We start from the raw sequence: 12479 nt of genomic DNA, 5'->3' as shown, positions 1-12479 counted from the left end.
ATTGATTTAACAAATAGATTGCTTTACTTACACTGCTCGTACAGTGCAGGTCAGAAGCTTGCTTCGGTTACAGTTGCAAACAGGTACAGGAGTCGGGCAGAAATTACAAAGTTGTTGGTCGGTCTGCAGATGTGTTCGGGGTGTTCAGGCTGGCAGTCGTCTTACGTCTCGGTGGGGGTGTGCTAGGCCCCCTTGGGTGGGTGACGGGGAGAGATTAGAGGTTGATCAGGCCCCTAAGTTCTTCTCTAAGACACACGTGGAGTTTGCTAGGCTCCACAGTGTGCTCAGAGTTCTCCACGAGGTGTGTGTGGAGCTCTCCAACTTGGGTGGAAACTGCTCAAGCCTCTTATACGGCTAGCAAGCCAATCACTAGCCGCCACGTAGGAATAATTTAGAACTGTCCAATAGTGGGGTACAAATTTGCATAAGATTGGTGGGAACTGCTTGCAACGTGCATTTCCTTTCTGCAGCTCAGAAGTGCACCCTGCAAAAAGGCTACGAATTGGCGGGAACTCTTTTGCACCCGGGGTTCTCCTCTGCAGCAGAAAACTCCACCATGCAAAAAAGCTACAATTTGGTGGGAACTTTTCTAGGTCATTAATATATAGTCACTGGGCTCTGGAGTTTTCCCCTCGTGACCTACTTACAAAATGATTGACAGACTGCCTTCTGTATCAAACTATGGAATCTTCCACTGCACTATAGGCATATGAACAATGGGTTCTGACATAGGATGCAGTGTAGCCTGAGTTAGGACTGAGGAGACCTGCAATCTTTTCTATCTCTGCCATAACCAGTGGGGGTGACCATGGGTAAGTCACACTTTGCCTCTATCTGCCTCAGTTTCCCCAACAGTAACATGGGGATGATACTGTTGATCTCCTTTGAGCTTGGAGGTCTGTGCTGCCCTTCATTATGAAGTTGAAAAGAATTCCTGTTCCCACACGTGTGTGTGTGTGTGTGTGTGTGTGTGTGTACGCCTGTGCATGTGCACATGTATTGCAGGAGCTTTCTTTTTGCTTTTAGAGTCAGGGTTTTGTTTTCTGCTTGCTTCCATAAATCATGAATCTAAAATATGGTTTTCTCTTGTGTTTCCAGAGGTGAAAGCCAAATGCGCTAATCCTCTGAGCCACTGACTCTCCCTCCCTCCATCCCCACCCTGAATTGGGAGTGATTAAAAGGCGAGTAGGTTAAACTTCCACTATTGTGCCTGTTCCACTGCATCCTTTTCATTGTCCATTTCTGTGAATTCCACACAGTGGGAAGAGGTCAGCGGTTACGACGAGAACCTGAACACCATCCGCACTTACCAAGTGTGCAACGTCTTTGAGCCAAACCAGAACAACTGGCTCCTCACAACATTCATAAACCGACGGGGTGCACACCGCATTTACAGTGAAATGCGCTTCACCGTGCGGGACTGCAGCAGCCTCCCCAACGTTCCTGGGTCCTGCAAAGAAACCTTTAACCTGTACTACTATGAGACAGACTCTGTCATTGCCACCAAGAAGTCAGCCTTCTGGACAGAGGCACCCTACCTCAAAGTGGACACCATTGCGGCTGACGAGAGCTTCTCCCAGGTGGATTTCGGTGGCAGGTTGATGAAGGTAAACACAGAAGTGAGAAGCTTTGGACCTCTCACCCGCAATGGCTTTTACCTCGCCTTCCAGGACTATGGGGCTTGTATGTCATTGTTGTCAGTCAGGGTCTTCTTCAAGAAATGTCCTAGCGTGGTGCAGAACTTTGCCATCTTCCCAGAGACTATGACTGGGGCAGAGAGCACCTCGCTTGTGATTGCACGTGGCACGTGTATCCCCAATGCTGAGGAGGTGGATGTGCCCATTAAACTGTACTGCAATGGTGATGGGGAATGGATGGTTCCCATTGGGCGCTGTACTTGCAAAGCTGGATACGAGCCTGAGAACAATGTGGCCTGCAAAGGTAAGTCAGTGCTTGGTTTGGACATCGTTTTATGATCTCTAGCTTTGCTAACAAAGGGGGGCATCCTAGAATTGCTACAGACTGAGCAGTGCCACTGCCATTCAGGGATTGGCATTTATCTAGCTGCCACAGAAAGGGAAATCCCTCTTTCAGGGATTACTGAGAGATGTGAAAATTGGGCAATAGATACCTTTGCCTACCTTTAGTTGCACCTGCATCAGGGACTACAGATTGTGAAGAGCTGTGCACAGGATCCTCCCTCCTGCTTCATCCTATAGAAAACAGCCTACACATATGTGGCCTGTTTCCTTCCCAACAATCTGGGTGTGAGGCGCATAAATAACTTCAATGCTTTTCAGAAAAGCAAGTGCCTGCTCCATCCGTACATGGGCAGGGAGTACCCTGTCACACCACCTGGAGCAGAACAGGGGGAAGAAATAGTAGTCCTAATGGAAAGCATACAATAGGCACCAGTCTTCATTGCCCTTTGCAGAGTGAGCAGTAGGAAATGCATGGACTTTCAGCTAATTTGACTGATTTAATGTTGTGTCCATGCCCTGGTGTCAGAAAGTCTTTCTTGGTAGATCTAGATATATATGCACAGTCCTTACCAGGAACATGGCAGCAGAAAAAGGAGTGTAAGGACAACCACTACATGTGACCTGTGTATTTTCCCCCTTCCTCAGCAAAGTAGGGTCCAATTTATTTCACCTGTGTCTCGCCTAAGGTGTTAAATATAAATGCTCTTGAACTCCTTTTGCATACTTTAGACTCCCAGTGAATGTTAAGCTGCCTTTCCCTTCCTCTAGGGGTGTGGAGAGTATGTATTAATGTTAAATTGCAGTCAGCAGAGGTCTGCTTCTACTGGTGGAAGGCTGCCCTCTGTACTCATTGTTCCATAGCCACAGAAGGGTCTTTTTTTCCAAAATGGACATAAACCTGAGAGCAAGACATTTAGTGAGGGAAACCTCGGCTTCTGGTATAACGTCAGTGAATGCATCTTGTGTTTTTAGTTTCCACCCTCCCCCCGCTTTAAAATCTGCTTTAACTCATTATTTTTAGTCTGTTTTTAAGAACTTTGTAGACGCTCAAAACAAGAGCTTCCAGGATTAATTGCTTTCCACCTGGCAAACTGATTTCCTCCCTGGAGGCTACCGGGACATGAACCAAATCCCTGTGAGTCCATGGAAAGAATCGTGTCAGCTTCAATGCAGCTCTAATTTATGCAGCTCCCTTTTGGTTTGACTCCCTTGTTTGTCCAGCAACATCAGGGATATCAGTACAGCCACGAGGATGGATATTTTCATCAAAATCCTGTTGCAGATCCAGGGGGATTGGTGCATTTTATTTGTCAAGACTTAGCAGCCAGCACTTGCTTTTCTTAAACTTCTTCAATGCAGTGACAGTGGTGGATTCAGGGATAAGAAACCATTTAGAGGAAGACAATGGAGACAGGTTGTACTTGAGGCTTGAACTTCTTGACATTGTCCTTTAAACCGCTGCGTTGTGGTGTTTTAAAACACAGTGCGCACGTGGCCTGTGATTGTTTATTATTGCCCAGGCCACGGCCGGGCGGAAGGAAATCCAGCAGCAGATCATTCCTGCGAAGGAGCCTGTGCAACAGCTGCCATACAAATACAAACCTCTCAGAAGCAATGTTTGTGATTTCTTGGCTTCAAAGGGCTGCAGAGGCCTGCGTTAGCCGGCTGAGCCCCTTTCATCTTTCTCATTATTTCCCGAGCGAAGCTGCAGGAACCAGAACAAGCCTTGATTGGTTCTGATTTAAATGAAACTCTGGGAACAGCACTCTGATTCTTTCCATTAATTGGAACTTTTCTCTCTTTTTGGGTTCTACCATCCATGCTGTCAGTTTGATACCGCCTGCTGGAAGCCTCCGAGGGGTTAGATTTATAAATATGGAAATCACGCTTCCTTCTTTTCATCTCCTTTTTCTGAGTTTTTTATTAATATTTTCCAAAGTTTACTCTGGTTTTTTTTTTCCCCCTCTGTAGCTTTGCTCACCCTCTCTTCCCCCAAATTACACGGTACTTTAAAGCAGCTCATTTAATATTGCTGACGGCCGAGGGACAGAATTTTCAAGTACTGGGCATTGGGGAATGTGTTGGTATCACTGCAGAAGAGCTTTGAAATCCAAATGTTTAAATTAAAATCTATTTGCTTAATGCTCTAGTCAGTCCCAGCTGCCTAGAAGCTGAAGTCAAGCTCCTTGTGCTTAGGCAAAGAGTATGCAGCTAGCACACCTTGACATTTTCATGCTCTCCAGGTCCTGCCTGGGGATGGTGTTTCCTGAGCTACATGGGACTGTGGTTGCCTTTAATGAAGATGCTTAGGGCTGTATTAGGTAGAGGTTGTCAACTCTCATGATTTCATCAGCAGAAATGTATTTCTAGCCCCTGCTGGAAGCAGCAATGCTAAAAACTCCTGCACTTGCATGATTTTTGGACTTGCCAGGGGGAAAAAAAACCCTTCTCTGGCTGGTTGCAAAACCCTCTCTAACTAGCTGCATTCCTCCTTTCCCTGCCTCTTGGAGACATGCAATACGAGCTGTAGAGATGTCCCCCAGGACTGAGGAGTTCTTGGATTTGAAAGTGGGAGAGGGAACAGCTGATGCTATTTTCATGAGAGGAGATGTGGCAGAAGAAAAAGACAGAGTCAGTAGCCCTTCTTCCTTTCCCCTTTCCTCCCAGGAACAATATTTTAAGGGGGTAGATGTGTGGCTGGGAGGCAAGGTTGAGAGGGTGGGGGAATGCATAAATAACTGCTAGATTGTGTATAGAAAAGCTGACAGTGCTGATGGTTGGACATGCTGGGGGAGGCGCACAACAAGCAAAGGGGTAGGCCCCCAAAGTAGTAAAAGTTATCTCATGATTTGGGGGGCCAAGCTTATTACTTTGAGGAGCCTTACCCATGATTTTTGAACTCTTGGGGCTGGCAGTACTGACTCTGCAATCATGTGTTTTATTTGCAGTGTTGATCAAACCCTGCAGCCTGTATAACATTTTCAACAAAGGTTCTGGGTAAGCAACAGGGACAAAGCTGGGACTCAAGCTGTGAAGAAATGTGTTTGCCTGTGTCTGTAGGTGTAGCTCTTTTCTTTAATAAACACCTCTGATTTAAACTGGGCTGTGATTCGATATATCATAACAAGGCTCACAAACTATAACCAGGCTTGATTCTCTCGGCTAGTTTTTCACCCAGGCGGAACTGCAGTTTTTCACTATGAAAAACTACCTCCCTGTCTAGCAAAGGGGGAGGCAATCATCTGATACACTCCAAGACCATTATTTTGCTAAAAATCTAAAAACAAATATGATTCTTCATGTTTGTCTGCAGCTTCATGATTTCCAGGTTACAAGAGGTTTGGGGAGAGTGTGCAAAAGGTACAGCCTTTGTGAAGGGGAAGAATGAGGAGCTGAGTGTTTCCAAAGGACATGGATGCTGTGAGTTTGCATTCATAGGTCTATAGCCCTACATCTCACCATGTAGTATCTCCGTGACACTTAAAACACTCATCAGAGAAAAAAGGAATTGCTCTGAGTAAAGGAAAATATTGAGCCCATAGTATAAGTTTCTTCATCGCCCTCAGAAGCAGAGGTATACAAAACCTATTGCATATACTCTACATGCCGCAGTTTTTATCCAGGACACTTTTCCCCCCCCCCCCCCATCATTGATAGAATATTTTGCTTTGTTCAACGAGAACAATTAAGCTAGGCTTTCTGGAGAACATCGCTTGTGAAATTTTGTCCTGCATAGAAAATAGAGGTATAACAATTTTCAGCACCCAGGGCTGTGTTGGCCCAGGTAGTTGCAGCAGCAACCTCCATTCTTGTGCCTCCACAAAAATAGTGACTGGGCTGGTGCCTTGGTCATCCTTCTCTAGTTATGCTGCTGATTACAAAATGCCATTTCAACATAAAAAGAAACATTTGTTGTTGCTGGTGCTGTTTTGTAGTACCTGGCAAGTTTCTATCTTTTAAAAGAACCTGCAACTTTGGGCAAAAACTTGAATAAAACACTGAAACTAATAATTTGATTTTTCCACAAGTATGCAAAAGAATTTTTAAAATAGTTCATTGATTCGTTAGCTTCTAGAGACATGGGGAATGCATCATGTCTTTGCATCCTGTAACAAAGAAGGCTGTATTTGTTAAGTGCACGGTGGGGTCTCTGCAAACTTTGTTTTATGCTTTGCTTGTCTGCTTTTTGGACAAAATGTCTCTTTTCTTTTGGAATACACTGAATTGACATGGCCAAAAGCTTTCTGTATTCATGTCCAGGCTGGAATTTCTGGTTAAAGATAAAGGGAGAAGGGATAAAGGGTGAGGGAGAAGCAAAGTATTGGAGTATTTTACCTGGAAGAAGGGTGTTTGTACCTGAAAGCTTGCAAAGAAGAATTTTTTCCAACTATTTTAGTTGGTCTAATAAACGATATCGGATTTACCCAAAGAATCTTGTCCACCTGGAATGTGGAAGATCTAGGTGTAAGCTGCTGCTCTGTGTCTTTACTAAGGGAGAATGGGGCCTTAAATGTGGATCTCCTCCGTCCCAGTTGAGAGCAGCTCAGCTGAGCCTTCATCCTTGGGCTCTAGGATTAAGCTGTTTCTGCTTCCAACCTCTCTGGCCCAATAGATATTTCATGCCTTTCAGTACTGTGCCCCAGCTTACCAGGAGGGGTGGTGAGTGATCCCACTGCAGCCTGGCCTGATGGTCATCGCCCTCTCCTGGTTTGTGGGAAGTGCACAACTATTTTGGGGTGAGTCTGTCTGCTCTTCCACAAAGTATTTTGAAGGGTCCAGAGTTCCTCCTGATATGGACTGAAAACAGAGTCTGACACCTCAAAACTTTTCACAAAACACAATTTCTGTTTTCTAGCCAGCCCTGATAGTGGCCCATTGGCTCGTTCTAAGTGAGAGTTTAGGAACATTAAGAACCACTTGGCTGGAGAATATTGTTTCCCATCTATCGTTACAGCTTGTTTCCTTCATGCATTTGACAGGGGTCATAATTTTGCAGAGCTGTTTTCCGGGGCCCCGTTACAGTACCTTACAATTTCTTGTGTAATTTCCCTCATAGCACCAGCCAGAGGGACTTTGCTATGGTGACGCTTGGCATCACCTCACCTCTCTTTCAGGGGCTGAGATTGGGAGCTGAATTCACAAGGGCAGGTTTTATGGTGTGAATGGGGAGAGCTAGGCGTATAGGAATAGGATTGGCAAGAGCGAGCATGCTGAGCCAGGGATTGCCAAGGCAGCTGGTAGCCAATGCTGAAGAGAAGGTTGCCCTTCAGATTCTGCCTCTCTCCTGGTCTTAGATGCCTGCATGTAGTCCTGGGCTAGGCTTCTGCATGCAACTGAGATTTATGGTCTGAAATCAGCTGTGGGCATAGGTGCGTAGGTCATTCATTTCCTTATTGGCAACCAGTATTCTCTTTTCTAAGAAGGCCCAACTGTTGATGCCACCCTGTTTTTACCGAGTAGTCTAGGAAGTACAGTAACCCAGGAGGAGGGAGACGTAGGTTGTGCTTCCTGCTCAGTTTTAGGTGTTAGATTTGGGAGCTGAATTCACAACCAAAGTTATGTAGTGCAAAAAGAGAGGTCTTAGATCTGCTAGAAAAGTGCTGTTACCACCACGTTGTAGGCCAGATTGGTATAAGGGTATTCTCCACCCTTCCTGTTGAAGTTGAATCACTCCATAGAAGGATTCACAGGGCCTGAGAGATCAAAATCAAGGAGGAGCTTGATTGTATCAATGCAGGCAGGGTTTTGTGGATCGATCGCTTGGCTTGGATAGGTGCCCAATTTCCACCAATGTTGCACTTCCGGCACTTTAATCCTTTTTTGAATCTGGTCTTCAGTGATTCACCAAGGTTACACAGGAAGCTGGTGGCCAAGGCATGGGATTGGACTCATATCAACCAAGGCTCAGGGAAGCACCGTAATGACCAGACTATCCTTTCTCTCGGTGTATCCTTTTATTGGCTTGTCCTTTTGTGCAGTAGCATGATGACAGGTCTCTTAAACAGTATGCAGGGTGGAGTGCATAATAACCCAGTTTTTCCTGATCCTGGAAGACAGGATTTACAAGTCGCTGCATCAGCAATACTGAACAGGACACCAGTCTGCACGGGGAAGGTGAGAAAGGAGAGCCCCGGACGTTTGAAGAAATAAACAGTATTATGTGAATAGTGCCTGTGCCTGCACTCCTTTTGCTTGCCCTGGCAGGGAAAGCTGAGTGGGCACAAAGACTGAAAAGGAGAGTTTAAGAAGGGTGTGGGGGAAGCCAGACCCTCAGCTGAAGCATATAGTCAATGGAGCAATGTTGATTTTCATCAGTTGGAGATCTGGTGTATTTGCCTTTCATTAAGGTGATTTTCATGAGCCAGCCCTTGTATGGTTTTGCAGATGTATTTGTTCAGTAGCTGATTTTCAGACTGAGCAATAATTGGTCCAATTTCTTGCAATATCCCCAGAAGCTAGATTGTAATTTAACTTGCATTAGGTATACACATTGTACATTCCTGTTCCAGACTAGTGGTAGGCTACTTGCCCTTCGGAGCAAATCTCAACTCTTGGGAGTCATGGTTCCTTCCTTGGTCTGCTCCTGGGGCAGTTTGTATTTCAGTATTACCTACATACACCTGTCTAGACCAGTATCCAAATTACTCTTCTCCCTGCCTCAACTCAGTTGTGCTGGATGGAGCATGAAGGAGGAGGTGGGGGGGCTGGGATGGACAGTCACCTGTATGGGAAGAGGAGTGACAGTCCCATACAGTGCTTTCCCCAAGGCAACTTGGGATATGGTTGTGAGTGCAGTGGACACAGTGCCTGGTGAGCATCACTCTCTTGAACAGTGTCCTAAGGGCAGATTTAAGTGAGCAATTTGAAGGTTTTGACCCTTGAGAACAATGTCTGCCATTTCATCTCTATGCATCCCAGCTTGTTCTCTGGCTTCTTGACCTTCACCCCAGGAATATATTTATAGATTTTGTTCCTGGTAGCCAAGTAAAAGTCCTCCGCTACAGCTTTTCCACTCTGAAGCATTCAACATAATGTGACACACTCCTTCTCTCCTACCCAAAAATCATGAGACCGACTTAAAATCCACAGCTTGTAAAATAATACACTGTGAGCCTTTTAATTGCTGTCTGTTTTTTTTAGTCTTTAGGGGGTCATGTTTTCAAGCTTTTTTTCTTCCTGTTTGCAACCACAAGGACTACAAACGTATTCTGGTTGACAGAGAGAGCTGAGCTCTCATTACCAGACCCCAGGCGGGACCCTCAAGAAAAGTATCAAATATGGCAGGACTTAACAATAAATCCTGAGAGTGGGCAACGCTGTGATTCTAGTCATGCTTTCACCTTGGTTTTCGCCCAATGTAACTCTGCTGACTTCAGTGGAGTTACTCCCGATTCACACCAGTGTAACCGAGAGCAGCATCGGGCCCATCCAACCTCTGCATGTCGGGAAACTGTCTGCACATATGGCATATTCTCCTACTTGCAAACTCCCAGGAGGTACACGAATCCTGACATCTGTTCAAAGCTTCCGTCAACCTGAGCAGCTGAGATGAGCCACTTAATAAGCCTGGGGGAATTGTCACTAAAAATTTCTGGTATTTTAAGGCTGAGAAAATGGGCTTAATTCCGCTGCTGTGGAAAAATAGGCTTGTATTGTTTAGCTCCTTCTCCCCCTGTTTCCCCCCACCCTAGAACAAAAGCTGCAGATATCATGGGGCTATTAGACCAGAGCGGTTTCATGCTGACAGCCAAGCTCAGGGGGCACTTAGGGAGCCATTAATACCAGCTTTTATCGGCACTTAGCTCACTCAGAGTCCCTAAGTGAAAGGCACAGACAGAGTGCAATCTTCATCAGGGGTATTTCAAGTCCCTGGGAGATTAGCATTGTGTTTTAGGGTCAGAGTGATTTGGGTCATTACCAGTGTGACACAAGGATGAGAATAGGAGCAGGTTCCATGTTTGTCTTTTCCCGGCTATTTTACCTTCAGTATTTCGAGCCACCCAGTTCATTCTGCTTTTGCTCAGTTCTGCAGCATGGAGGTTTACAAAGCAGGCCACCGGATGGGATTTCTTTTTGAAATGGGAAACAGGCTCCAGTTCTCTGAATGCTAAGCAGTGGTCTTGTCCCATGGGTAATGATGCACCAGGATGTCCAAGCCGTGATGCAGGTCCTTGTTCTCTGTGACAAGGTGACTCTAAAATCTGTGCAAGTGCTTTTGGTTTATGTACCATGCACCATGACACAGCCACACAGGCTTCATAGCATTCTAGTCAATTAAAAAAAAACTGGAGGCTTTTATTACATATGGAGTGAATAACTCAATCAGTGTGCTATCCCTTGTGGTGCTCTGTTTTATATTAAATGCATTAATCTCACTGTCATGTCAGCAGCCACCTGATTTTGTGCGGTCAAGGTGGAAGTGGATAGGGAGGTCAGGAAGGAAATTGCATGTGTGGTAGGTGGATAGAAATAATTGAGGGTATTAGCTCATGGGCAATCATGAGATGTAGTTTGGGATGCTGGGGTAGCACATTAATTGGGTGTTTGCTCACACAAGTGAAAGAGTTAACCATGTTAGCACTGAAGTTGTCATAACTAGTTTTCAGAGCCAGTTCCTCAATGGAATAGATATTCTTTTGAAGGATGGGATTGAGGGCACAATTAGCAAATTTGCAGATGACACCAGAATGGGTGGAGTTGCAGATACGTTGGATGATAGGTTTTGGATTCGGAATGATCTTGATAAACTGGAAAATGGTCCAAAATTAAGTGAATGAAATTCAGAAAGACAAATGCAAAGTCCAGTACTTGGGACAGACCAACCACATGCCCAAATGCAAATTGGGGAATGCCTGGCTAGGCTGTAGCACTGCAGAAAAGGACCTGGAGGTTGTAGTATATATCCTGTAAACTGAATATAGATCAACAGTGTGCTCTTGTTGCAAAACAAGCAAATAGACTATGGGTTTTTAGTAATATGAGAGTTGCTTGCAAGTGAAGGGAAGTGAATCCACTCTTTTCAGCACTGGCGAGACCTAAACTGGAGCATGATGTCTGGTTTTGGGCACTGCAATTTAAGATAGATGTGTGCAGATTAGAAAGAGTCCAGTGGAGAGAAACAAAAATTATTAGTCATCTAGAAGCAATGACTTACAAGAAAAGGTTGGACAGAAGACAGTGAAGAAAAGACGGAGGGTAATTTGAGGGCAGCATTAAATACCTAAAAGGTGGTTGTAAAAAGTATGGTGCTAGACTATTCTCTGTGGCCACAGGGGTCAGGACAAGATGTAACAGTCTTAAATTGCAGCAAAGGAAATATATGTTGAGCATCAGGAAAAATATAGATAAGCATTCAAACAGATTACCTGGCGAGGTTGTGGAATCTGCATCCTCAGTTTTTAAGAGCAGGTTAGACAGATATTTGACTGTGATAGTTTAGACAGGGACAGGGGAGGATCCAGAGGGGGTGCAGTGGTGTAGCTGCAGCCCCCTTTTTGAGTGGCACCACACCACAGGAACCTCCTGGGACTTCTTTAAAGTACCTAAGGGTGTGTGTAGACAAAACAGGGGCTCTAATTGAAGTGGTGGATTTTTAAAAACACTGCTTCAATCTTAGGGCCCTTTAAACCCCCGTGTCGTGCACACACCTGAACTTAACTGCCTCTCCGGTGGTAGTAAAGAGAGGGCAAGCTGCCAGCGGGCGGAGTGGTCCCTGGGCTACGGGGTGGGGATGCTTCCCTCTGCAGCAGCAGCAGCACCCCCCCAGGCAGCACCCGCCCGCAGGCACCTGGCTCGGGCAGTCCCGGGGGGCTCTGCAGCCGTGGAGGGAAGCACTGGGCCCCTGTGCAACTCAGGCAGGCAGGCTCCAGGGGAAAATAAATGCATAAAAAGATCAGGCTCATTGCTTTTCTTGGGTGGAACCTGCCTTCTGGGGCTGCTGCCAGGCTGCCTGCACAGGCGTCCTGAAGAGCCCCTGAGCTGCATGGAGCCCGGTGCTTTGCTAAATTTAGTTTGCTGCACCCCAAGTCATTTAAGGTGCATTACGCCACCAAATTTGCAACAGCAGCTGGTATTACTCCGCACTATGGTGCCGACGTGTGCAAGCACCAACACCACTAATGTGTTGTAAAAGCATTTAACCCACTTTAAAGTGTTGTGCACATGCCCCTCATTTCATCTTCACATGGCCTAAAGCAGGAAAAAGTCCTCCCTCCCTTCTCCTGCCTGCTCAAAGGCATGCCCTCTCCTCATCCCTCTGACTGCCTTTTCCTGCTGTCCTGATGGGGTGGAGAAGCACCAGGGCCCATCCTGCCCCTCTGCACAGGGGCTAGGATGGGGATAGTGGCAGCATGCTTGCTCTGGGACTGCGCAAAGTGCGGGGAATTACTCTGTAGCCCCCCTGTTGCTGCTGTCCCCACCGGCTCTGAGCAGTGGAGAAAGCAGTGGTGGCAGAAAGGGGAAGGAAGGGGGATTTTCACCTATTTTGGAGACTGCCTC

General features: G+C 46.0%; 1 protein-coding gene across 25 annotated transcripts in view; it reads left to right on the top strand.

Annotated features, from left to right (window-relative positions):
• The window catches only part of EPHB1 (EPH receptor B1), a 365941-nt gene that overhangs the window by 145782 nt on the left and 207680 nt on the right, over window positions 1-12479 (top strand). For 18 of the 25 annotated variants that reach the window (XM_006021000.1, XM_006021003.1, XM_006020996.1 and 15 more), the window contains one exon: window positions 1260-1941. In XM_006021000.1, coding sequence (XP_006021062.1) covers window positions 1260-1941 — 682 coding nt within the window. Of the gene's footprint in view, window positions 1-1259; window positions 1942-3003; window positions 5064-12479 lie in introns of those variants that run through there. The other 7 variants (XR_003093397.1, XM_025200818.1, XM_025200819.1 and 4 more) reach the window with 7 other exon arrangements.

This window comes from Alligator sinensis, unplaced genomic scaffold (assembly GCF_000455745.1).
Source record: "Alligator sinensis unplaced genomic scaffold, ASM45574v1 scaffold1086_3, whole genome shotgun sequence".
In the NCBI taxonomy this organism is placed as follows: domain Eukaryota; kingdom Metazoa; phylum Chordata; order Crocodylia; family Alligatoridae; genus Alligator; species Alligator sinensis.
The sequence above is the reverse complement of the archived record's forward strand: the minus strand, read 5'-3'. Positions and strand labels throughout refer to the sequence as shown.